The 25,562-nt window shown below is 30.5% G+C and overlaps 4 protein-coding genes and 1 long non-coding RNA gene across 6 annotated transcripts; 3 read left to right on the forward strand and 2 right to left on the reverse strand.

Moving 5' to 3' along the window:
* Positions 1-3,125: 3,125 nt before the first annotated feature.
* Positions 3,126-3,785, forward strand: LOC104731332 (uncharacterized). The gene has a single exon (XM_010450665.3). The coding sequence runs from the start codon at positions 3,235-3,237 to the stop codon at positions 3,604-3,606; it is 372 nt and encodes a 123-aa protein (XP_010448967.1). The 5' UTR covers positions 3,126-3,234; the 3' UTR covers positions 3,607-3,785.
* A 5,004-nt stretch (positions 3,786-8,789) lies between these two features.
* On the forward strand, positions 8,790-13,521 carry LOC104731334 (protein DETOXIFICATION 39-like). Of its 2 annotated transcripts, XM_010450666.3 has the most exons (8): positions 8,790-9,335; positions 11,302-11,933; positions 12,293-12,349; positions 12,432-12,670; positions 12,770-12,888; positions 12,984-13,070; positions 13,190-13,251; positions 13,339-13,521. In XM_010450666.3, coding segments are annotated over exons 1-8 (1,527 nt in total). In that variant the 5' UTR covers positions 8,790-9,005; the 3' UTR covers positions 13,340-13,521. The 2 variants fall into 2 exon arrangements, with proteins under 2 accessions (XP_010448968.1, XP_087335869.1); XM_087479743.1 differs by lacking the exon at positions 13,339-13,521 and having other exon boundaries at positions 8,807-9,335; positions 13,190-13,252.
* A 5,097-nt stretch (positions 13,522-18,618) lies between these two features.
* LOC104733416 (protein DETOXIFICATION 38) lies at positions 18,619-20,651 on the forward strand. Its single transcript, XM_019233828.2, has 7 exons — positions 18,619-18,940; positions 19,148-19,452; positions 19,525-19,581; positions 19,705-19,943; positions 20,046-20,164; positions 20,253-20,336; positions 20,456-20,651. The coding sequence occupies exons 1-7, from the start codon at positions 18,620-18,622 to the stop codon at positions 20,519-20,521; spliced, it is 1,191 nt and encodes a 396-aa protein (XP_019089373.1). The 5' UTR covers position 18,619; the 3' UTR covers positions 20,522-20,651.
* Positions 20,652-22,206: 1,555 nt separating this feature from the next.
* On the reverse strand, positions 22,207-22,666 carry LOC104731335 (uncharacterized). Its single transcript, XM_010450668.3, has one exon. It carries the CDS (start codon positions 22,635-22,637, stop codon positions 22,278-22,280), a length of 360 nt encoding a protein of 119 aa, XP_010448970.1. The 5' UTR covers positions 22,638-22,666; the 3' UTR covers positions 22,207-22,277.
* A 2,085-nt stretch (positions 22,667-24,751) lies between these two features.
* Positions 24,752-25,190, reverse strand: LOC147930390 (uncharacterized). The gene is made up of 2 exons (XR_015574237.1): positions 25,062-25,190; positions 24,752-24,895 (listed from the first exon to the last, which is right to left on the reverse strand). It is a non-coding gene; the product is annotated as an uncharacterized LOC147930390 (long non-coding RNA).
* Between the last annotated feature and the right edge of the window lie 372 nt (positions 25,191-25,562).

The raw sequence follows: 25,562 nt of genomic DNA on the forward strand, positions 1-25,562 counted from the left end.
GTGGAATCCCCCTCCGGATAGATGGTTAAAATGTAATATTGGTATTGCTTGGTAAAAAAAAACCAGATGGTAGGATGTGCGTGGGTATTAAGAGACGAGAGAGGAGAGGTTCTTATCCATAGCCGTAGAGCTTTTAATGGGATTGTTTCGAAGGATAAGGCAGGTTTTGTTGGGATAGCTTGGGCGATGGAAAGCATGTTATATCATAGAGTCACTAAGGTTATTTTCACTTCTGAAAATACTACGGTGACAACTTATCTACAAAGACCGCAGACTTGGCCATCCTTTAAATGGGAAATTGAAGAATTGGGTAAGATACTAGAAAATTTTTTGGAATAGAAAATTATCTTGGAGAAATCATCAGCGAATAGAGCAGCTCATCTCATTGCTCAAAGTGTCACTAGAGACAACCGCATAAACTTTTATGTGGCGGCTAGCTTCCCCTCTTGGCTTAGGGAGCTCTTTGAGAATGAGAGAGTTGTTTCCTCTTTTTGACTTGCATCAAGAAGGATAATGTTAGAGGCTCAGGAAGCTTATTCTTTTGTAAAGGTCATGTTAACTCAAATGACTTAGTATAGGTTATATGGCCAGCATATCTATGTTGGACACTTTTTGGTGGGTTTGTAATCCTGTTTTCACCGATTTTACTCAATATATATTGACCAGATGACAAAAAAAAAAGCTTTGAATTAATGTATATTACAATTATGTAACTATGTTCATTGAAATCACAAAGCTTTGAATTAATGTATATTACAATTATGTAACTATGTTCATTGAAATTGGTGATGAACTATTTATAACAAGAAATACAATTTCTCAATCTTTTTTCTTATCTAAATTTCACTGAAAACCATGTCAACCAAGTTGTAATGGAGGATACAGGAAAATCTAGTTCTTTTCTCCGAATGTGCAAAAAAATAAAAATAGTCAAATTTGATTTGTCTATATTAGAAAATGTGAAATAGAAAGTAATATCTGAGCTGAGCATAACCCGCATGTTTTTTACGGATATTATCTTTTTTTTTTTTTTTTTTTTTTTTATCAAATTACGGATATTATCTTAGTATAAGAATTTACCATTTAAAGCTACTCAATTCCTTTTGTAAGCAAGAATATTAGTATTACATTTCTCGTCATTCGTATTTGTTTCGTTCATCTTTTGGATGATTTTTTGTTTCTTTTTTCTTTTAGGAAACAGGCTCCCAATCCTACGTTTGTGTAACCGTGAAAGTTTAGCAACTTCGACCCATTAATAACCCAGGCCTATTTTGGCTACTCAATTTGGGGAAATGAAAGACAACAAAAATTAATAGAATTAATATGTTACGTAATTTTCTGCAATTGGTATTTAAATGTGTATAGATCTAATGGAAGAAAATAATTGACCAGGACTCGGTTTTTTCTTTCTTGTTGAAAAATTTGTGGTTTCATACTTTTGACCACATTCTATTCATACACAGAGTAAAGAGATCAAACTGCAAATGGCCAATTATCTTCAAATTCAATATACAAAATTGTACACGTGAATTTGTAACAAGAAGAGAAAGAGTAAGTACGTACGTACTTATTATAAGGGGGAAAAGACTCAGTAAGATAAGAAAAAGTCTTAAAGTGATTCCCTTCCCATGCAAATAGAAGAGCTGACACTGTGACACTTCACACATTCCTTTCTTTATAAGCAAAGAAAAAATTGCGAGTCAAAAAAGAATCATATAATTTTTTTACCTACCCATAGACGCCATTTCATTACTTATTTATTTTAACACGTGATGTACTGCACACATAAATACTTATACTAACTTGTTTGTCCAAAAAGAAATTAAAAAAATTATTATACTAACTTTTGTAAACCCTCCCATGAAAAATGATTCAGTTAAGTTAATTACTGATACACAGTTTTGTTACCATTATGTTTTTAAACCACGCAGAAAAGTTCGATCATGTATAAGTTATAACCATCATTGATGATTTAACGTGGACTTTTAAATAGTTTTAGCAAAAGAGAATGATACAGAAAATACAATAACAAACCCAAAAAAGACCATCTCAAGTTTTTATTTTCCTTCTGGTTTTAAAAATTACGTGACGTGGAGGCCTTTTGTTGAAAGGTAATAATGGGGAAGTTAAAAAAAAAACCTAAATTACGACAGTGTTGCATAAAATAAAGAACTGAATTTAGGTGATGACAAACCCTTTTCCAAAAAAAAAAAAAAAAAAAATTGGGTGATGAGTGATGACACAATTTAACAACAATGAATATGTAGTCATGTTAGTGAAAACTAAATTAGTAAAAATAGTAACTGTAAATAAAACTAAACTATCCAAACAACTAAATATTTGTTGAGTAATAATATAAAAGAGCTAAAATCATTGCTATAACTTGCAAGTCTTTGGAAGTACACGGCCGACACAATAGACAATCATTTCAAATTTTCAACTAAGTAACTTTTAGTCCACTCCAATCAACTTCACCGGTTAAGCTGACATCTTCTCTTTTCCAAAGTTAACAATTTCCCCCATATTATGAGAAGAATAATGGACAATAAAAATTTATAGTACATCTCGCCATCTCGGAACAACCTCTAATACGGTCCTCGATAATTTCAGTAAGTCAAATACTTGGGAAAAAATCGAACTTGTTGGCAAGAAAAAAAAAGTATTCGAATTTGCTTTTAGTTTTTTCATCATCTTTTCAAGACGAATCTCAAACTAATTTTATACTTAACTATCTAACTCTAGAGTTTAATATTTGTATCTTATCAATTTTTTCACGTACTCATAAAATCAGTTAATTAGGATAAGATTGCCGAAAGCAAAATAGAATGTTACTAAAAAAAAAAAATGTTATCTAGTGTTTTAAAATAGAACTTTGTACGTAAGAAATGCAATTTTAATTGTTAGTATAATTCATGTGTACAAATTTGTTTTTCTTATTGTTGGAGTAAATCAGTTACAAGAAGTGGATGAGGATGAAACAGCTTTGGTCAACTAATTACAACGTAACTTGGAAAAAGACGTTCCACGTAAAAAAAGACTAATCAACCTTTGTCTTCTCCTCCCGACATGGCCCGTACAAATCTAATCCTTTTCCCTCGACCCTTTTATCCATTTCTTTAATACTAAAAACAAACCATTAAGCTATATATATATATATATCTACACTTCTCTCTTGAGTTCTGAATCTCAACAAACTCAATCATCAAATAAACTAAACTAAACTAAACGTACAAAATGGGAAACTGCATAGGAACGAAGACGTCGTGCTCCAGAGACGAGTGTGAATCATTAAACAAGAAGAGAAGAAGAAGATCATCCACCGTGTTTCATGACGAAGACGGAGAGAAGCTTCTCGGAGAAACAAGCAGCGAGACGTCATCGAGTTCTTCAACGTCTTGTGGAAGAAGGGAGATTAAGATAAGGATGACGAGGAAAGAACTTGAAGATCTCATGAGAAACATTGGTTTGAAGGGTTTGACGGCGGAAGAGATACTTTCTAAGTTAATTTTCGACGGTGGAGATCAAATCGGTTTCTCTGCCGTCGATTTAACTAATCACCACCAGCCGTGGAAACCGGCGTTACAAAGCATACCGGAGAACGATTAATGTTCTTTTCTCTTTTTAGTTTTTTTTTTGTTTTTGTTTGGGTTTGATTAATTAGAAAAAGCTGAGTTTGATGTGTGTGTGTGTCCTAAATTTGACCCTCCCTCGATCGGTGATTTAAGCTAATTAAAATTATGTACATGTCTATTTTTTAATTAAATTTATTTTATTTTTTATCTTAATGATTTTACTTCATTTTCGTTGTGAGTGTTTCTTCATCCTAGAGGCCTTTTTATCATCTCTTTATTATTTTGGACTATCCTAATTAATGCTTATATGTTTCTAGTTTATACATAGTAGAGTAACCACCGAAAAAAACCAAGTAACAAACTGGATTACGTTTCTAAGACTCATTAAGGATGTGTGTAAGCATCTACTTGTCGGCATCAAATGTGAACATTTCACATTCGAATCCTATATGCAAAACTCAAATGATACTTTTGAATCTTTAACCAATATGAAATATTATAATACAGTAAGATGAAATAGTTAAAAAAAGTTATAGTAAAATCGGTCATCATACAGCGTGGAAGAGTTTCATTTCATTAACACGTTGCCTGAGGAATCTATAATCTTATATAATATGAGAAAGATTTTTCTAACTTTGCTTGCCAATATAACATTTGGCATTCTATAATTGTGACATATGTCTTTCTCAATAATTTTAAAGTAAACATCTTTTATATACTTCATTTTATTTATATCTTATAATATTTAATGGTAATTATATTATTTATTTTAAAGTTATTAGAAAATAGAGATAATATATAATATAAAAAACATTAAATTTGACACACTTTTCTTTTCATGAATTTTTAACAAATTTTAATGCGAGATATAGTATAAAATATTTCATAAATTTTTATGACATGAGCTATATTTTAATATGCATTATTCCAAAAAAATATATTAAGGGTGATTACAAGATCTAGAGAGTAAATACTAGAGTATATGATAAATCGTGAATACACTTATTAGTTATTCAAAATAATCATTGGTGATTCTTTTGTTACTTTTTTAAAAACATTAAAATTTGACACATTTTTCTTTTCATGAATTTTATCCAAAATTTAATGTGAGATATAGTATAAGATATTTCAAAAAAATTTATGACATGAGCCATATTTTAATATGCATTATTCTAAAAAATTATATTAAGGGTGATTACAAGATTAGAGAGTTCATACTGGAGCATATGATAAATCGTGAATACACTTATTAGTTATTCAAAATAATCATTGGTGATTCTTCTGCTACCTTTAAAAGAACATTAAATTTGATACATTTTTCTTTTCATGAATTTTATCCAAAATTTAATGCGAGATATAGTGTAAGATATTTCAAAAAAAATTACGACATGACCCAAATTTTAATATGCATTATTCCAAAAAATTATATTAAAGTTGATTACAAGATTAGAGAGTAAATATTTCAAAATGATCATTGGTGATTCTTCTGTTACCTTGTAAAACATATTGTCTAGATTCATAATCTCATTAGTATAGTACAAAATTCAAGTTTTAAAAGTTTAGTTTATTGATTGGATGAATTTGAGTCGGTCTGAATTTTTTTTCTCACATATCGTATATTAAAATCATCAAAATCTGATGGAAAAATCAACATATAGATATTATAAGTTCAAATATAGTTAATTAAAAAAATTGTTAGATATAAGTTAAAATAAATTAGAAATGTAGTTATGTCAGAAAAATAATTGGAATGTATCTATAGTTGATATCAATTTTTCTGATTTTGTCTTCCCTTCCATCTACACCAATTGACATGTTGGAGAGTTCATTTTTTTGATAATTAAAAAACTATAATGAATAAGAATAGAGACAATGACCGATAAATAACCGATCATCATAGAAGTATAACACATTTTAAGCATTCATATAGAGTTTCTAATTCACAAGAAATTTGTTAGGAGGCTAATTGAAGAAAATCAAACCATAGCAACATATATTGTGGAGTCAAAAAGAAAATCAAATATTAAGATTGAGTTAAAAAATATATAAAGTTGTAAAACCACTCGCAAAGAGATAAATATTTATCAATTATTTTTTTTATGATTGAGACTAAAACTTAATTTTTATTTATTTATTGTCATGGTTAATGAGTTTCACTAATAATTTTCTGGTTATAGAGATCTAGCGAATCATCATATAAGTCTTCACCGCATCCATATATTAAAGCTTTGGAAAAGATGTAGGGAAAGATGAAATTTATCTAGAAATATTTGTAAACTATTTTCAATACTCAATTTTCGTTTTGAATGTCTGACAGATGGTCTCTACACAAACCTCATGTGTGCTAAGACTATCTCCAATATATATTCTATTTTTTTAACTCTAAAATAGAGCATACTTTTTTTCAATGTATATAAAATAGAGTTAGTATAAAAAAGTATTGTTGCATATAGAGTAATCCTACCATTTACTCTATTTTAGAATAAGATATAGAGTAGGATTAGAGCAAATGTTACTCTATAACAGAGTATTGACTTTAAAATAGAGTAGGGTTGGAGATGCTCTAAGAATCTAACAATTTATCACAAAACAATAAAATCCAAAACAACAAAACTTTGAGGGATTTAATTACTTCAGTCCAAAAAATTTATGATATGTTTTGTTTATTTTATTTTGCGTTCAAACATTAATAACCATATATAAAGGAACACATATTAAACATTTTTTAAAAGATCATATTAAAAAATCCAATTGAAAAATATATTTGTAAATTCATAATTAATAAAAATAAAATTAAATATATTTCGTGCATCGCGCGAGCCTATTTCTAGTTATATATACACTTAGATAATTACGGCACACGGTAACATTGATTCCACGTCGAGCATCTTAGCATTGCCGACTAGTCAGAGAATTAACCAGGGCAGTGTGCCTATGGGTAAGAAAAAAGGCATTTGCCTCATACCCCAAAATATATAGTTTTTTTTTACCTTCAATTCTGAAAAATATGGTGTATTATTATGGTTTTGAGAGTTTTATTATTTATGGTTTTGGGAGTCTTATTATTTCCTAAACAATCGATGTACGACTCCTTCGAATATATATATATATATATATATATATATATATTAAAAATATACAAAAAAAAATAATACCCTAAATTGTGAAAGAATCGATTAAGGTTGTATAACAGAAGGAAGATTACGAGAAGTTGATGAAAGATGAAGAATGATTATGTCTTAATTCTTTTAAATTTTTTTTTAATATGAATAATGACCATCATTCTAATTTTAAATATTTATTTAATTCTAATTTCGAATTTTTAATATATACTCTTTAAAAATATATATATATATATATATTAAAATGGTTCCCAATTTTAAGCTCACCTTAAGCCCCCAAAAACGTGGGCACGGCACTATTCCATCATTTGCAAAGACACCTGAAAATATTAAGATGCCTACGCGAAAGTTGGATTTAAGTACTTATTGAGTTGTCGATTCATGTCATTTTTAGCCTTGTATGTGTTATGTATAGATCATTCAACGGCCCCGACCCATAAGGAAGATGTAGGTTAAATTTCATCACTTGCTCCAAGTTGACGACGCTTTTGTTTGTTGTTAATTTGGAACTGTTAGATTTTGCTAGATGAACAACTAATAAGATAAAGTCACGTACGTGTAAAGAGATAAGCGCATTTACTATATATTTTTTTTGGTAAAACGCATTTACTATTTTTGTGATGTAAAAATGAGTGTCGTATGGACAATTGTTCAGTCACTATAATCGTATGGACAATTGTTCAGTCACTATAAAAAACAATCTTAAAACTAATTTCACCTATGATCAATTAATAATCTCATCGTTTCACACATTTCTATTTATGTGCAATATGAAATATATATATATATATATATATATATATATATATATATATATATATACATATGCTAGGTAACTTATGTGAGTGGTGACAAAAGATGGAACTAGCTGAGGGAAGATGAAAGCACTCGGAGTCTATCTCAAACCTATAAAGGCCCCAAAAGGTTAAGAAAATGTCCAATGCACTAGGAATTCAACGAATAATATAGGGAAATATATGCAATATATTAAAAAAAAAATACCTAGAATAGTCCAAAGTTAAATATGAATGCATAGATTGTACCTCAATTTTATCCTTATGCTTTTTGTTCAATTTGCTATTAAAAAAAAGTTTTATAATTTTTTCTCACCAACCAAAACCTTTAAAACAAATAGAAACAACTAGTTAAGTACCAACTTATTATCTTCATTCATATAAAGAGGCACAGTCTTTACTTTTGGACGACAACAAAGATACGGTATAAAAATTGTTGTGCCACGATCGTAACAGTCCTATATAATACTAATAATAATAATAAATTGTGTATCAGTCACGTGCCGATATTGAAAATTAGTTAAACTCTAACTAATAATACTATAGGTTACACATACATACCAAACTCACGTGGGGAAAAAAACAAATTGACATTAGACGTTATAACCAAATCGACCCACATAGTTTAACCAACTAATAATCCGCCAGTGTTTACCTTATTATTATGAACTTTTTCAAGGATTCCGTATTTATATGACATATGGAAGACGGAAATTATTTTTGTCCAAAACATTAAATTACTTGATACGAAAACAGAGATAATAAATTATCAGAAAAAACAGAGACGTTTTAATAATTATAAAAAAGGTTTAGATAGAGTATCCGTAGAAGGAAAAAAAAAAGAATTCATCATTCATTCATGCATGTAACTATGCATGTAATTATATATGTTAAACCACGTGATCAAAGCTATAATAGAACCAAATTTGTAATAGACACGCTCTTTGTTTTGATTTTTTATTAAATGTAAAATGACAAAGTTCTTTTTAAAGATAAAATGGAAAATCTATGACTAGAATCTAACCTAAATACAATCGACTTAAACCGCCTGATTAATCTGAAGTTGCTCTCTTACTTTTAAAATACTACATTCTTTTGTTTTATATAATGAATTAAAATACTAAATTCTTTTGTTTTGTATAATTAATCATTCACAATATCCCAATATTGTCAGAGTTGATATCACCCCATCATCAGTCTTCACCTATCCGACCGAGAACAAGAACAAAAAAGATAAAGAAAAAAGGTAAGACACCTTTTTTTTTTGACAAACTAAAAGGTAGACACCTATTTACTAATTTAAGACTGTTTCTTAATTATTACGCACGATAAGGCTTTATGTTTCTTATCTTCATTTTGATTATTACAAAAAACCCCCACAGATCCTTACATCTTCAACCAACCCACCCCAAGTTCCTTCTCAGTCTTTAAAAAAAAAAAAACAAACCATTTTCTTGCTTTTGTTCTCAGAACATTTTATAGTCCTTGATTAAACCAAACAAAAAACACCTAAACCTATGGATGTGACTAATGAGACCATGTCGAGAACCGATCTCCGGCGGCCATTGGTGGATCCGACGGTGGACACAGAAAAGAGACCTCCATTGGACGTCGGGCTCGAGAGCGTGTTAATGGAGAGTAGCTTGTCGTACCGAAGGCGTATATACTTAGGCGCGTGTATAGAGTTGAAACTACTTTCCCGGTTGGCTCTTCCGGCGATACTTATTTATTTAGTCAACAGCGGAATGAGTGTTTCCACTCGTATCTTCGCCGGTCATGTTGGCGGTCAGGAACTCGCCGCCGTGTCCCTCGGAAACAGCTGCTTCAATCTCGTCTATGGCCTTATGGTACGTTTTTCGTTACCATACGCATGTGTGGAGACATTTAGGATATTTGTATAAACTATTATTATATTCACTTGATATTAGTTGGAAGTTTAAAAATTAAAATTTGCCTTTAGTGTGTTGACATAGAAAATTATCAACCTAATTATAGCGAACCACACGTTTATTTCATTAAGGACGACCAGCCAGTACGACACTGTCTTTCACATCTTATCAAGCAAAATCACACCTAATTAATAAAAATGTTTATGATAGACAACACGTTTCTCGTCTCGTTTATTTTGCAAGTTATTTTTTTTTTTAACTTTATCGTGTGCTCTTTAATTAACAAAACAAATACAGTATATTATTATTGTGTACTTCGGAATAGAAGTCAAATATTTATGATTCTCTATTTGTATTGTAGTGCATAACTGAGCTTTTCTCTTTTGTTTTTGCTCATGGGAGCTATTTGTTTACCTTTCTTTTCTAATAAGATTGAATAATACTACTTTCTATACTGCTTTCTCTTATCATATAGATTTTTAAAAAGTGTCCTACGTTCTATTGTTTAGTAATTTACACTTTTTTTTATCCCTACGTTCCCACCCACCAGCTTCACATGATCAGACAGCTCACTAATTTTTTTGTTCCAAATAAAAAATGGAAAAAACAGATTTCAACATTCAATAACACTTTTTGGTTAATTACGTGTTCAACCGCTATTTATAACACACTTAAGTTGAATGAGTTGAATAGTTTTTTCCAATTTTTTCAATCTCTTCCGTTTAAATTATAAAAGTTGGTTAAATAATTTTTTTCAACTCCTTCAACCTTTTCAATTGTGCAACCATTTAAAAATAACACGATTTCGCAATTTAAGTGAAAGTAAACAATTGCCCTCGTTTATAAGCTGGTCAGAATTATGTGCTTAAGGACTACAGTGACATTTATTCTTATGAAATTTTCTTCAGTTTCCACCAAAGTCTAGAGATTATAATTTCTTATTAGTTTTCCTTAGACCCATTTCTTCGTTCAACCATTATATACCATTGCAATATAATAATAACTAGTAATGCACTAAAGTATTAAAATGCTATTCTAACTAATGAAAACGATATGAGATATATTTCTTTTATAGTTCATGGTTACGATTTGGTCACGATGCTGAGAAATTCTTTGTTTTTATTCTTGTTTTAATGAAACAGTTACCCATTGCCTACGTATCAAATTAAATAAATAATAAGAGAAGATAAATTACAAACTTTGATGCGTATATAGCGATGTATAAATCATACAAATGGTATACGTAACTTTTGAAAATAATTGGAGGTCGATCGCTTGTACACTTTTCCGACCCTAAAGTTAGAGAAAAGCTTCGAGAATGACTATAAGATATTGCATAAAGGGTTATGCAGATGCATATGTATTTAGAGTGTTGATTATATATTTTTTTTTTAAGTAATGTTGTTTGTTTGATCTCTGATAAATGATGCACAAACTTGTTATTTATTAGAAGTTAGAAGTTATAATTACCTGACCTAAAAAAAAATTACATGACTTACGTTTGGGTTAAGTATATCCGAAATATGTGGCAAAAAGATCTGTCCACATGTTGGCTTCATGCAGTAACCACTTATACAGTAGGTAGGGCGCATTAGTTTTTTCATTTTTGTAACAACGCCACCCAAATATTTGCTTGACTAGGGTCTGCGTAGGTTGTCACAGTGGTGTTCTCTCGTACTCTTTTCTTCAAAAGATGCGGCTAGCCTATCATAACCAACTATGTATGCACAAAATAATCCATTTTGCTATGTGCTTTAAAACAAATAGTATTTTATGAGGAAAACCTCTTAACAAAACATGCTAATAAGAATCTAGAGTATATAAACAATTTCTACATTTAGAACATAAAGGTATATATGTGTCATGTCTCATGTGTGTATAATTAAGCTTTTTTCCTTTTTGGCTTTATCATGTTTTTTTATAGTTGGGTATGGGTAGTGCTGTCGAGACACTATGTGGACAAGCATATGGCGCCCACCGGTATGACATGCTTGGGATCTATCTCCAAAGAGCAACAATTGTCCTTGCTCTAGTTGGCTTACCCATGACAATACTATACACCTTCTCGTACCCGATTCTTATCCTCTTAGGCGAACCTAAAACAGTGTCATACATGGGATCCATGTACATCGCCGGACTCATCCCTCAGATCTTTGCTTACGCCGTAAACTTCACGGCCCAAAAGTTCCTCCAAGCCCAGAGCGTGGTGTCCCCCAGCGCGTACATCTCAGCCGTCGCACTCCTCCTCCAGATATCGCTGACGTGGGTCGCCGTATATGTAATGAACATGGGCCTTATGGGCATAGCTTATGTTCTTACTATATCTTGGTGGGTCATAGTTGGGGCACAGAGTTTTTACATAGCTGTTAGTCCGAGGTTCAGACACACGTGGACTGGTCTTAGTTGGACATCGTTCCATGGTCTTTGGAGCTTCTTCAAACTATCTGCTGGCTCTGCTGTTATGATTTGTCTGGAAATGTGGTATTCGCAGATTCTTGTTCTTCTTGCCGGTTTGCTTAAAGATCCAACACGCTCACTTGATTCTCTCTCCATATGGTAAAGTCCACTAATTAGTATCATTTTCTATTCTTTTATTGTTTTGACCCTTTTTTAATTGAGGTTTTTAAGATAATACTTATCTATCACAAAAATAAACATAGAAATATAAAGGAAGGTCAAGTCAATTTTGCGATGTTTACATTATCGAAACCTCACTATCTTCTTTTGTTGGGGATAGAGAGTACACTTGATTACTTAATAGTATTATTTTTCCTTTCTTATTATCACTATTCATTATAATTGCTCTTTAAGTAAACAAATAGTTATAGCAAATCTTTGCTGAAACTTAAATATAAACAAAATACTGGAACACAACTATTTTTCTTTTATCTAACATTTTGTTTTTTTTTTTGCAGCATGTCAATTTCAGCATTATCCTTCATGGTTTCCGTTGGTTTCAACGCGGCTGCAAGGTTTGCATTATTTATCAACCAAACATTGCTAAAATTGAGTTTATTATTAAACACAAAAATTATATATATTTGACATTGACAGCGTACGAACTAGTAATGAGCTTGGAGCAGGAAATCCGAAATCAGCATTGTTCTCTACATGGATGGCGACTTTTGTTTCCTTCGTGATCTCCGTGGCGGAGGCACTTGCCGTGATATGGTCACGAGATTACGTTAGCTACATTTTCACGTCGGACGTTCACGTGGCTGAAGCCGTCTCTGAGCTCTGTCCTTTCCTGGCCGTCACCATCATTCTCAACGGAATCCAACCTGTCTTGTCCGGTATACATAATAATAATACAGGCAACTATATAATTGTAGAAAACCGAGGCATATTCACCGAACCGTGTGTAACAAATTTTTGTTTGGTATTGTTTGTAGGAGTGGCAGTAGGATGTGGATGGCAGACATACGTGGCATATGTCAACGTCGGTTGTTACTATATTGTTGGTATTCCCGTTGGCTGTATTCTCGGCTTCACTTTCAATTATCAAGCCAAGGTTCGGTTTCATATATATATTTCTGTATAATATATGCTTTATTATTACCAGTTTGATAAAAAGAAATTTACATGAACTTTGGACTTTGGTTATAGGGAATATGGACCGGGATGATTGGAGGTACCCTCATGCAAACACTCATCTTACTTTACGTTACGTACCGAACAGCTTGGGATAAAGAGGTAATGTTACGTGAAATTTAGTTACATCGTATTGTTTTATATCATATAGTCAGTATAAGCTGAATTTGATGTCAAAGGGTATGTCAAAATATTAAGATTATTATTACATAATGATCCAGGTGGAAAAGGCTAAGAAACGTTTGGATATGTGGGACGAAAAGAAGGAACCTCGCCAAAACTAGTAAGGATTTTACAACAAAAAAATTGTACAAAGAAATAAGTGACATTAACATTCTAATGTTTGATACTAACACATTACAAAATTCAGGTTGTAACAAGTGTGGAGGAGTGAAAGACAGTAAAGAAAAGAAAGCAAGTGTTGTATCTTGAGGTTGTTTTGATGTAGCCTTTTGTCTTAGGGAAAACATTTTTTAACCTGGCGGATTGCTATTTAATTTATCTACTATATGTCGTTCTTAAATCTTATATAATAAGAGAATGTTTTTTCTAACTTTTACCTAACAATGTGACATTTGACACTCTACTTTTGTGACACATGTTTCAAATTTAACATTCCATTTTTTATTTGACTTTATTTTATTTCTATCTTATATGGTGTATATTTTGTTAAAATAAAGACAATTGTTGTATAGTTTGCTTTTTGAATTTCAACATTGTTACAAAAATATATTCTTTCCATTTTTTTTAGTTTTAGCATCTAATATATTCATAATGAAATCACACACAATAGAACCTAAAAAAAAATACTGATCAACCCAACTAAAAAATATAAACAAATTGAAACCAAATAAAAATAGAAAATGGTTTCATACTTTTAAAGTAAAAACTGAAACCAAATTAATTTACGATAGACTAATTTAAGAATATTGAAGATTTTCAAATATATATATATAAATCATATTATATATATATAAATCATATTATATTCAATAATAATATATAATGTATTAAAGACACAACTCAAATTTGTATTTAATAGTATGCTATAAGTTACAGTTTGACTTTCTTTAAAACATATATACTAAAAAAATGGTATCATAACATAATTGTTTTATCTCCCCCAAGAAATAATAGAAAACAATAGTTTCACAATTAATTTATTGTTAACTATATTATTTATTTTAAAATGATTAGAAATAGAGACAATTTATAGAAAGAAAAATATATTTATACTATATTTGACACACTTTTTTCATGAATTATTATAAAAAATTAGTTAGACTTAGAGTATATATAAGATATATGTTTTGTGATATTGTTTTAATTAATTATTTTAAAATTGACTTATCATATTATAAAATTATTTGTTGTTAACTATTATATTATAAGAAAAAAATTTAGAAAATAAAGATAGAAGAAGAGCATTGCTTTCTCTCTCTCAAAGCGACGCCTCTTCTTCTTCAGAAACCGTTTTCCCGATCTCCATAGTTTCCAGCCGGCGCTGGCTTCTCCGGCGTCGGTCGGCCCTTTCTTTCCTTTCAGTTTCTCAATTTATATTTCTGTACAGTTTTTTAGTTAATTATCTCCGCAAATCCAGTTTCCAAATCCCCATCCTTTGCTCCTTTGAAAAGATGGTGTGGTCAGATCTGAGGGCGATAACATCATTCTCGTCTTGTGTGGCGTTTAATCACACCCAAAGTACAACGGGAGTCCTGTTTTTGAGGCGGAAAAGGGTTGTGTTGGTTCGTATCTGTCGCGGTTGGATTTCTACACAAACACGCATTTTCATTCTCTTCTTATTGAAGAGTGTATCTCTGACTTTACTCAAACCTAAGCCAAAGAGTAATTGTGTCTCTGATTGATGGTTGTCATTCCGTCTCCCATGTATGTTTGTTTCAATCTTATTTGTCTCTTTACTAAACATAACCAAGATTAGGATTTGGGATCCGGGAAGGAATGTTAGTCATGCCATTGTTTGGGTGATGGATTTAGGACTGCATCGATTTGGCTATTGTTGTATTGGCGTAGGAAATTTGAATGAGGGTTTGATCACATTTAGGCGACAGTATACTATTGGTAATGGTCCGATCTGGATTTTGAAGAATGACTTAACAAAGCTTAGATGGAACTTTATTGCCATGATAGGGTCACAAGAAATTTGTGTTTTGTTTGATGATGTTTATGTCATGATGTTGATCGACTCTGTAAAAGAGATGGAGACGACTTGGTTTATTCTCGGGGCAATGATTTTATATTTGCAGAGTCAAAAACTAATGACTATGACTATTCACATTTGCTTATTGGGTGTTCTTGATGATGGTGTTGAGCGAAGTGAGAGATCAAACAAAGTATTGTGGCCTCTAGTGAATTTTAGAGTTTTTGTTGAAGTTTATCAAGAAGATCTCTTCAAAGGATGGTATGGTGGAGATTATTCTTTATTGAAACTACTTGTGAAGAATATTACAAAGTTGAGATATCTCAAAATGACTTTGGTACGGAAGCATTGGTACCATTATGTCTATATTCCAGAATTATGTTTGGACACATTGGGTTTACAGTTATAGTTCGCAAAAAGAAAGTTCAACCACAAGATGCTGCAAGCAAATCGTAACAGAGAAAAATCAAATATGAAGTTGGACAATAACCTATCTTATGAACGGTTAGCGAGTAAGGCTACTCTTCGGAAAGCATCGTCAATCTCCCTTCTGCTGTATTTTTCTTAGTGTATGACGCATACATCTGCGTATGTAATAATTGTGTTACAGTAATTCTGTATAACGATTTTGTAATTACATTCTTTTGAATTTAATGAAAGTTTGATTTGCAGAAAAAAAAAACTATTATATTATAAAATTATTTGTTGTTAACTATTACTTTTAGATATGAAAATATAATTAATATTTAGGACAACCTAATTTATCTATCAAAGTAAGGTTTGTTTTGTTCTATCAAAGTAAGGTATTATACTTTTTTCCTAATAATACTTATCAGTTTTTTTTCCAGAAAAAACCAAACTATAAATAAATTAATTTATCATAATTATTTAATGAACATACAAAAATTAATTAACTTTGCTGTAACTAATTTTCCTATTACTATAAAATGGTTTCATACATTTCAAAGTAAAAACTGAAACCAAATTAATTTATGATATACTAATTTAATATAAAAGATTTTCTAATATATAAAAAACTCACACTATATTCAATAATCATATATATATTGTATTAAAGACACAACTCAAATTTGTATTTAATAGTAATTTATAAGTTATATTTTGATTGTGTTTAAATTATATGTACTAAAAAAACATAATAATATCAAAACATAATTGCTTTATCACCCTATGATATAACAGAAAACAATAATTTCAAAATTTTATTTATTTTTAATCATACTATTTATATTAAAATGATTAGAAATAGAGACAATATATATAAAATAAAAAAATATATTAAATTTCACACACTTTTATGCTAATAAAAATTATTTTCATTATTTCCATATTGTAGTTCGTTTTGCTTGCTCGAATTTTTCTTTGTCTTTTCAATGTTTTTATGTTCATTTAAACATTTATACGAAAATAAATATCATATTGCCTAATAACTTATTATTGTTTTCAAACTTTTCGAATATGGAAAGTTTTTTATTAGAGTTTCAAATTTGTTTTTCCTAAATTAAATTTTACTTTAAATCTCAGTAATAACAAGTCTAATTAACATTAATCTAATGCTCATTCACCAACAATTCAAAAGATGAAATATGTTTTTACATAAACCTAATAAAATTTCATCCGTAAGTTGGATATATATACATTAATAATATACTGTTTTCTTATACAAAACTTGAACTTCTAATCTTTTTCGAACTTATAAAAAAAAATCTAATAATAATTGAACTTATAATTTATTTTATCCTACATACAAGACCTAAAACTTTTGGTCTAAAATATGCACTAGAAAAAATGATGCCCTAATCCTTGGCTTCACTTGCTTGGCCTATGGGTCGGGTCTTGAACCATGTTTTATTTTTACTTCAGGTTGTCGTATTTGTTGGTTATGTTAATATTACTACATCGTGAAAAATGAACTATCATGATTTAATATGTTGAACATGTTACGTTTTGTTCCTTTCTTATATTCTAGAATCTTTATTTTTTTTTTCTTTTGGGCATTCATGTGGTAAAGCAGGCTAAAACTTCTTTGTATTGGACGATGCATATGAGTCTCTCCATTATAAATTTAGTTTCTTATTAGTCTTCATCTTTATGAAAAAACATATTTTAAACTATTATAAAAAAAAAGGAAAATTGTATGTTACTATCATATGCTTAAAAAAACCATTTTGTTAAGCATGTGATGTCTTTTTATCTCATGGTACGATATGAGTTGCATTTTCTATACTATATATAATTAATTTGACTTCTATAGTTTTGAGTAGTATATGCTAATTGTATATTAGTATTATATATTTTTAGGAATCTTAGTATCAAATAGCACATTTTCAAAAAACTCTTTTCCTATGTCACTTTTCAATAATACTCTTTCATGTTGTTATTTTTCAAAAATACCCATTTTCTCTGTATAAAACGACTATATTCTATATTCTAAATTCTAAACTCCAAATACTAAACCCTACTCAATCAAAACTATATCCTAAATGTAAAATAGAGAACCCAGACCTAAAAAAAAATCTTAAAATTATACTCTGTGTAAAAGAGGTCAAAAATGAAAATGTTAAAAAAAGGATATTTTTGAAAAAGAGTATCTCAAAAACTGGTATTTCTAACAAATTCTCATATTAGAAAGAAGGTCCTAAATTTCTCTATATTAAAACAATAATATTATATGATGAGAAACTCAATGGGTCTCTTACCAATGCACATGCTCTAATATGTATTGAAAATCTAAAGGGAGAAAAAACCATAAACACTTTACTATAAAATCAAAAATTTCTCCATGTTTTGAAATAGTCTAATACTATATATAAAAGGAAAACTCATGTAACATCAAATAAATGAACCAAAAAAATTTAATATGATCAGTATATTTTTAAAATCACCATTGCTGAGTAAACAAATTAAGACTAATAATCTCCAAACTACTAAAATTGAATAATAATATAAGTTAAATCCGTGCGTAGCACGGGATGACTTCTAGTATATAAATATTGTAACCTTTTCTCTTAAGTATTATTTTGAAGACAATAGTTAACCATATAAGCAAAACATTAATTTATTAAAAAGATAGGGAATAATAATCGACCACTTCAAAACAAATCAAGAATTCTTTTATTTTTGATCCATTTTATATGTGACTGGACCAAGATCGGCATCCAAGTTTTAAAACATAAAGTATCATTGGACACGTTTTTTTCTATGCAATTTTATTTGTATAAATATTATGTTTAGTGCTTTTGCTTTGCACTGATAGATTCCTTTTAAAGAATTTCTACTTTTTTTTTTTTTTTTGTGCAAATAAGAATTTCTACATTCTATTGTTTTCTATAAACATACAGTCTCTTTTTTTTTTGTCTTGTTCCCTGGATCTTACCACACACTCTCTTGTCCGCTCCTAAACACTTGTGACGTCAAATAAAATATATATAATTTAGGTTTTTTTGGGTTTTAAAAAAAAAAACAGTTGGGTATGGGTAGTGCGGTCGAGACACTATGTGGACAAGCGTATGGTGCCCATCGGTACGATATGCTTGGGATCTATCTACAAAGAGCAACAATTGTTCTCGCTATAGTTGGCTTACCTATGACAGTACTATACACCTTCTCGTACCCGATTCTTCTCCTCTTAGGCGAGCCCAAATCAGTGTCGTACATGGGATCTTTGTACATCGCTGGACTCATCCCACAAATATTCGCCTACGCCATCAACTTCACAGCCCAAAAATTTCTCCAGGCTCAAAGCGTGGTGGCTCCAAGCGCGTACATCTCAGCCGCCGCACTCCTCACAGTGGCGGACCTATGTAGAAGGAAGGTGGGTCAACTGACCTGCCTAAAATAGATAAATAATTGTTTTTGCATATAAATCATTGAAGTCTCAGTAGCTAAGTTGGTTTGTTCCCCCCTAAGTTGACCTCCCTAACACGTGTTCGATTCTCCCTTATAACACATTGACCCCCCTAATTTTTAATCCTGGGTCCGCCACTGACTCCTCATCCAGATATCATTGACGTGGGTCACCGTATATGTAATGAACATGGGCCTTATGGGTATTGCTTATGTCCTTACTATCTCTTGGTGGTTCATAGTTGGGGCTCAGACGGTTTACATTACATCTAGCCTAAGGTTTAGAGACACATGGACTGGTTTTAGTTGGAGATCGTTCCATGGTCTTTGGAGCTTCTTCAAACTGTCCGCTGGCTCCGCTGTAATGATTTGTTTGGAAATGTGGTATTCACAAATTCTTGTACTTCTCGCCGGTTTGCTCAAAGATCCTGCACTCTCTCTTGAATCTTTATCAATCTGGTAAGTCCATTAGTTCATTACATTTTCATTTTTTTGGTTTGAGCCCTTAGACAATATTTTTCTCTTTTGTAGTATGTCAATTTCAGTATTATCATTCATGGTCTCCGTCGGATTCAATGCGGCTGTAAGGTTAGTAATATTTTTATTTCTTAATTAACTTTAGATTTTCAACCAAATTTGTATTTTTAAAAACATTGCTGAAAATTAAATCATTAAAAGAAAAAAGAAACTATGACATATATATATGGACAGTGTACGAACAAGTAATGAGCTTGGAGCAGGAAATCCAAAATCGGTGTTGTTCTCTACATGGACCGCGACTTTTGCTTCCTTCGTGATCTCTGTCGTGGAGGCCCTCGTCGTGATTGCCTCACGTGATTACATTAGCTATATTTTCACGTCGGACGTTGAGGTGGCTAAGGCCGTCTCTGACCTCTGTCTCTTTCTCGCCGTCACCATCATTCTCAACGGAATCCAACCTGTATTATCCGGTATGCATAATACTACGCGCAGTTTAAAACCGGAGAATACCGGTGTATATTCACCGAATCGGGCGTAACAAATTTTGGTTTGGTATTGTTTGTACTTTGTAGGAGTGGCAGTGGGATGTGGATGGCAGACATACGTGGCCTATGTGAACGTCGGTTGTAACTATTTTGTTGGTATTCCTATTGGGTGTATTCTCGGCTTCACTTTCAATTATCAAGCCAAGGTTGGTTTTATAAAAAAAATTGTACACTATATGTTTTATTATTATATGTTTTGCTAGAAAAGAGAATTGTATGTGAATTTGGTTGTAGGGAATATGGACCGGGATGATTGGAGGTACCCTCATGCAAACACTCATCTTGCTTTACGTCACGTATACAGATTGGGATAAAGAGGTAACGTTACAAGAAATTGAGTCACATAATGTTTTACGATCATTTATCAAAAGTTAGATTTGGTTCATGCATAAGGGCGCGTAGAGATTACTAAAGATTCTTATTACACGATGGTTCAGGCCGAAACAGCGAGAAAGCGATTGGATGTGTGGGACGAGGACAAGGACACTCGCCAGAATTCGTAATGGATTTATATAAAGATAGTTTATTTTTCAAAAAGAAAATATTTTTTTAAAGAAAATTTTGATATAGAATTAGCACATTAAACATCTATTCACTGTTTTTTTTCTTTTCTTGAGGAAAAGTATTTTGGCTTAATCTGATGGATCTCAATCTAGTAAAAGCTGTTATCAAATGGATCTATTCTTGTGTGTATGAAGCAAGTGTTAGATTATTTATCATACTCCCTCCGTTTCACAAAGAGTGTCATTCTGGTGAAATTTTTTTGTTTCACAAAGAATGTCATTTTACATTTCCAATAAGTGCTTTAAATTTTCTTTTTTACCCTTAAATCCAAAGCTATTTTCATTGAATTTAAATCATTAATCACTTATTAAATAGGGGCAAATATTTATAATTCAAACTTTTCTTAATTTGTGTGAAATGTGTTAGAATGACACTCTTTGTGAAACAGATGGAGTATATTTTTTTTGGATAAAATTTAGTTATCATGAATTTTAATGCAACAGTTATAGTATACCAATGTAGCTTGGTTTTACAGTTTCTTAACCTTTTTTTTTACCGAAGTTTAATGTATAATTTTGGTCTGGTTTGATTCAAATTGTGTTCAGAAAATTTAGCCCGGTTCACTAGAAACACATAATAAATCCCAACTTGTACATTTGTGATGGCAATCGCGGATCGCCTGTTGTTCTATTAGACCTAATAGACAAACGCGAGTTAATTATAAGAGTGATTGTCAGATATTTAATTAATGATCGTACGAACTAAATAAATTTACAATGTAAAACTTGTAATAGTCAACTTCCCTACGCAAACAAAGATAAAATTAGTCAACGGGTATAGGAATTAAAATGCTTCGTAAAGCATTAAAGCATCACCGACCTTAATTACTAATCTTAAGGAAGAGAGGTTCAATGGACTGATGCCATGTTCACAATCGTACACATCTCTTTAGTTTTTGGTCAACACAATCGTACACCTTAGTCCACTAATTCAGACAACCATTTTCCCTTTTCCGCATTGCGAAAAGCTAATGTTGTTAATATGTCCGACACTAATTTCTAAAATATATAACCAACATGTATACTTTTACAATGAAGAAAAGAGAACTAAGTCACATATAGATAGATTCCACTGCCTTGACCAATAAACAACATCACTTAATTCACACAAACATATACACAACACAGTGTAAGTGCTTTTTAATTCTAAACACATGAGTATCATATGATGTAGTCAATAATATCTTAATATTTCTAGCTCCAAAACAAATTTTGTTTTTTGTGTGGTAGTCTGGTAGATGTGACTTCTGAGGTGCTGTTATGCTATGATTTGTTTGCTGGACTTCCACTCAACAAATCTAGTTTGAAAAGTGCTTGCGTAACAAAAGAAAAAAAAACCTATGTTATGTCAGCCATTACCCAAATTAATATTTTTATGCGCTCCATACATACTCCCATATCATTATATATAAATCACCGGAAACTTTATTTCTATCGGTGGTTTTATGGGAATATTCTGTATTTCTTTATGTCCTAAACTTCATATGACCTTAGTTTAGGACATAAAGATTATAATTCAAATTTAAAGATGATAAGATGTGAATCCCGATCCCTGATAACAATTCTTCGGTGAACCCACACGGTTCATATATATATATAGTTAACACCATTTGCTAACATAGATCTAGATACGAGTATTAATTTATTCAATGTATGATATTGTATGACAATAAATTAAAACAAAATAATTCCTTTTCTAAACATGAAGAGCGAAGAGAGGTTGAAGGTCGGAGACGTCTCGAGGAGGAGAGGAACAGAAGAAACAACGTCTAAGAGATTTGAGTAAACGTGGCATAAGATCACCATGCTTGTTCGCCATTACACAACTCTTCCTTAGCTTCCTCAGCTTCTTCCCTATCTTCATTCTTATCCCGACCACTCTAAACGACGATATTTTGATAGTAATAGTATTTCTCTTCTGTTGATGTCTTAATGTCTCTGTATCGGCTCGTTCGAGAATCTTGTGGATCAGAAACTGAGCTCTCCTGTGAATTATCTCATTAGGATCTTCTTTCTCTACTTTTGTGTATTGGTTTGGAATCTTCATCATTGCCATTTATTTTTATTTTCTTGGAGCTAAATTTTTCGTGGGGTGAGTAAGTTTAGTTAATAGAATGAGGATCATCGTACATTATATTTATAGGTAGTTAGGCATATGTGGGGGATTTTATATTGTTTGACCATATAAGCATAACATGTGGACTATCCATTATTCCTGGTGGTTCACGCACATGTACATATAACTAGTAGGTACTTAAGTAACTCGACGAAAACAAAAAACTATAAATTTGATATTTTATTATATAAATCTTAGTTTTCAAAGTTAATAATTCATATAATCGCGACATATATCAAAGTATATCGATAATATTTTGACATGTGTGAAAAGAAATTTTATTTTACAATTATAGAAAACTTAAAAAAAAAACCTAAAAGCAAAATGATTACAATTAATATTTTTAAAAAGTATATAAAATCAAAAGTAATCTATTATATCACTAATTCTATTAGAAAAGTTCTATGTTTAAAAAAAAAATACTAATTTCAATAGGAAAATATGTGCAATTAAAATTACAAATATTATTTATTATAATCATATAGTAAAAAGAATTTTATACAAAAAAGTGATTAAAGTATAAAAAGGTTTTACGCGCTTGGATCACTGGTCAGAGGAGAGATTAATTACCTGGAACAAGATCAGAGATTCCGGTTGTTCAGGTTGATGATCCAGTGTTTGAAGGATTAGATGGTGATGGCTAGAAAGATTTTATAGCCTTTTTTCTTAAGATGTCCATGGCAACTTTGAAATCCCTATCTCCTAGAAGAACTTAGAAGGAGACCCCTTCAGTATATGTCTCTGAATGTCTTGAATGATCATCCTGTCAGCAATCTCTTTTACACGCTCATAATAGTCTCCAAATTCTTCCTCTGGGGTTTTCGCACATTCATAACACGACTTGTGACTGTACCTGTTTGAATTATGCACCTCAAACCCTTCAGAATGAAGGAAGCGCATGTTGTCGTGGATAAACGGGAGGTAGATGTGTCCTGCTGCGAACTTTCTTTTAGCCAGATGAAGCCTCTTATCTACTGTTTTAAGAGAAGCATCTATGTGTTCTAACATCTTTAAAACTTGAGTAGGATCCAACCGGGAGTTTTCAAAGTCCCACCAGAAAGGAACTTCGTAAGCACGTTCCAACTTGTCTAAAAAAAAAGAAAAAAAGGTCAGAAAGCCTTCAGGCCTTATTTGGATGAGATTGAAGATGATAAGGATGAGTTTACTACCTTCTCTTTGATCTTAACTAGGTCATATCCCGCGCATATGCGCGGATTGTTGTATTAGTTATGTTAATTTATTTTAGTTTATGTAATAATCACCGTGTTATTCGCAACCGACTGTCAACTCTCACCGTAGGGGATCCTCGACCAGATGATGTTTTTGGTGTTTGGCTAGCTACATGCTACTAACCGCTCTGTTTTGTTTGGTTTCGATTTACACTCTTTCAGCTTTAAAGTTGCAAATATTGTAAAGGCAGAACGTTATTTTTTTGTTTGAATAATTATAACATTCATTCAAAAAAAAAAAATATCATAAAATTATGAGAACTTTCTGAGAAGATTTTTTTAATAAAGTTTTTTATAATGTATTTTTGAAATTCTCCTTAAAAATACATATATAACAAACAAATTTCTTAAATGTTAATAATACACTTTATTTATTCAAATCATAAAATATATCAGTTATGTAAAAAATATTGTTAATGATAAAAATAAAATTTTACTATGATATTCGAAATTTACCTAAAACATTTAATAATTAAATTGCCAAATTATTGTTAAGTATCAATTAAATATATTTCCTATAAAATCATATGAAATTCAATTAAAAATCCCAAATGGTAAATTAATTTTTAAATCTCTTTTATTTTCACTTTAATTTAAGCTATATTTCTAGGTTAAATTCTAATGATTTCCTCTTTGTAGTAAAATTTTGGAAATGTAATATCAAATTATTTTTTATATAGAAAATCATTAAATTACAAAATTTTGAATTAAAGAAACATTATAATGATCATTATATAATTATATTTTGGATCACAAGAACTAACTATAATGATGAGTATACTAATTCTCAAAAAAAAAAAATAGGAGGAAAGAGAGAGTTAAAAATTTTGATTTAATAATTCTATTATAAAAGTTAATTTTGTTAAAACATTGCATACTTTTAAAAATAAAATAAATATACATGTATGAAGATGATTTCTTTAGCTTGATTCCCTCATTGGGCTTTGGTTGAAATTATTGTTGTTGAATCTGCATTGATAATTGGTTTTTTACAGCCACCAAATTTTTATTATACATATGTAATTGAAAATTGAAAATAATAAGAAAAGAAAGAAGGAAGGAAGAAATACATTAACAAAAAAAAATGGAACAAAATATAAGATAAATCCAGCAAAATATATAATCACACTCTTACCATGAGTTTTGAATTCATGCAAGAACATAAACAAAACAAAGAAAATATTTAGAATTTGTGATATGGTGGATGATGATGTGAGAATGGTTATTTCTAGGATTTCAAGGATGTAAGTTACATTTCTAAAATAATTTAATTAGTGGAGTTACAATTATAATTTATAGTTTTTTTGAGTGAAAATGAATGGAAAAAGTCAATTCATAATTATGTAATTTCAGTTACAATTTAGTAGTAAAGTGTGGATTTTAAGTATAGATTAATGTACATTATTACATTTTTATTTAATTAAAAATAAATATAATTTTTTAGAAATTAAATGCTAAATGGACCAATAAGGAGAGAGAGAAAACTTATAAAATCATATGAAATGGAATAAAAATCCCAAAGATTAATTTAATTTTAAAAATTGAAAACAATGTTAAATATATATAATACTATCAAAATTAAAATATATAATTAAACTCTTACAACACATATGCGATATAACAACATTTGATATTG

This window comes from Camelina sativa, chromosome 12, assembly GCF_030686135.1.
Source record: "Camelina sativa cultivar CO46 ecotype springtype chromosome 12, ASM3068613v1".
NCBI classification, from domain to species: Eukaryota; Viridiplantae; Streptophyta; class Magnoliopsida; order Brassicales; family Brassicaceae; genus Camelina; species Camelina sativa.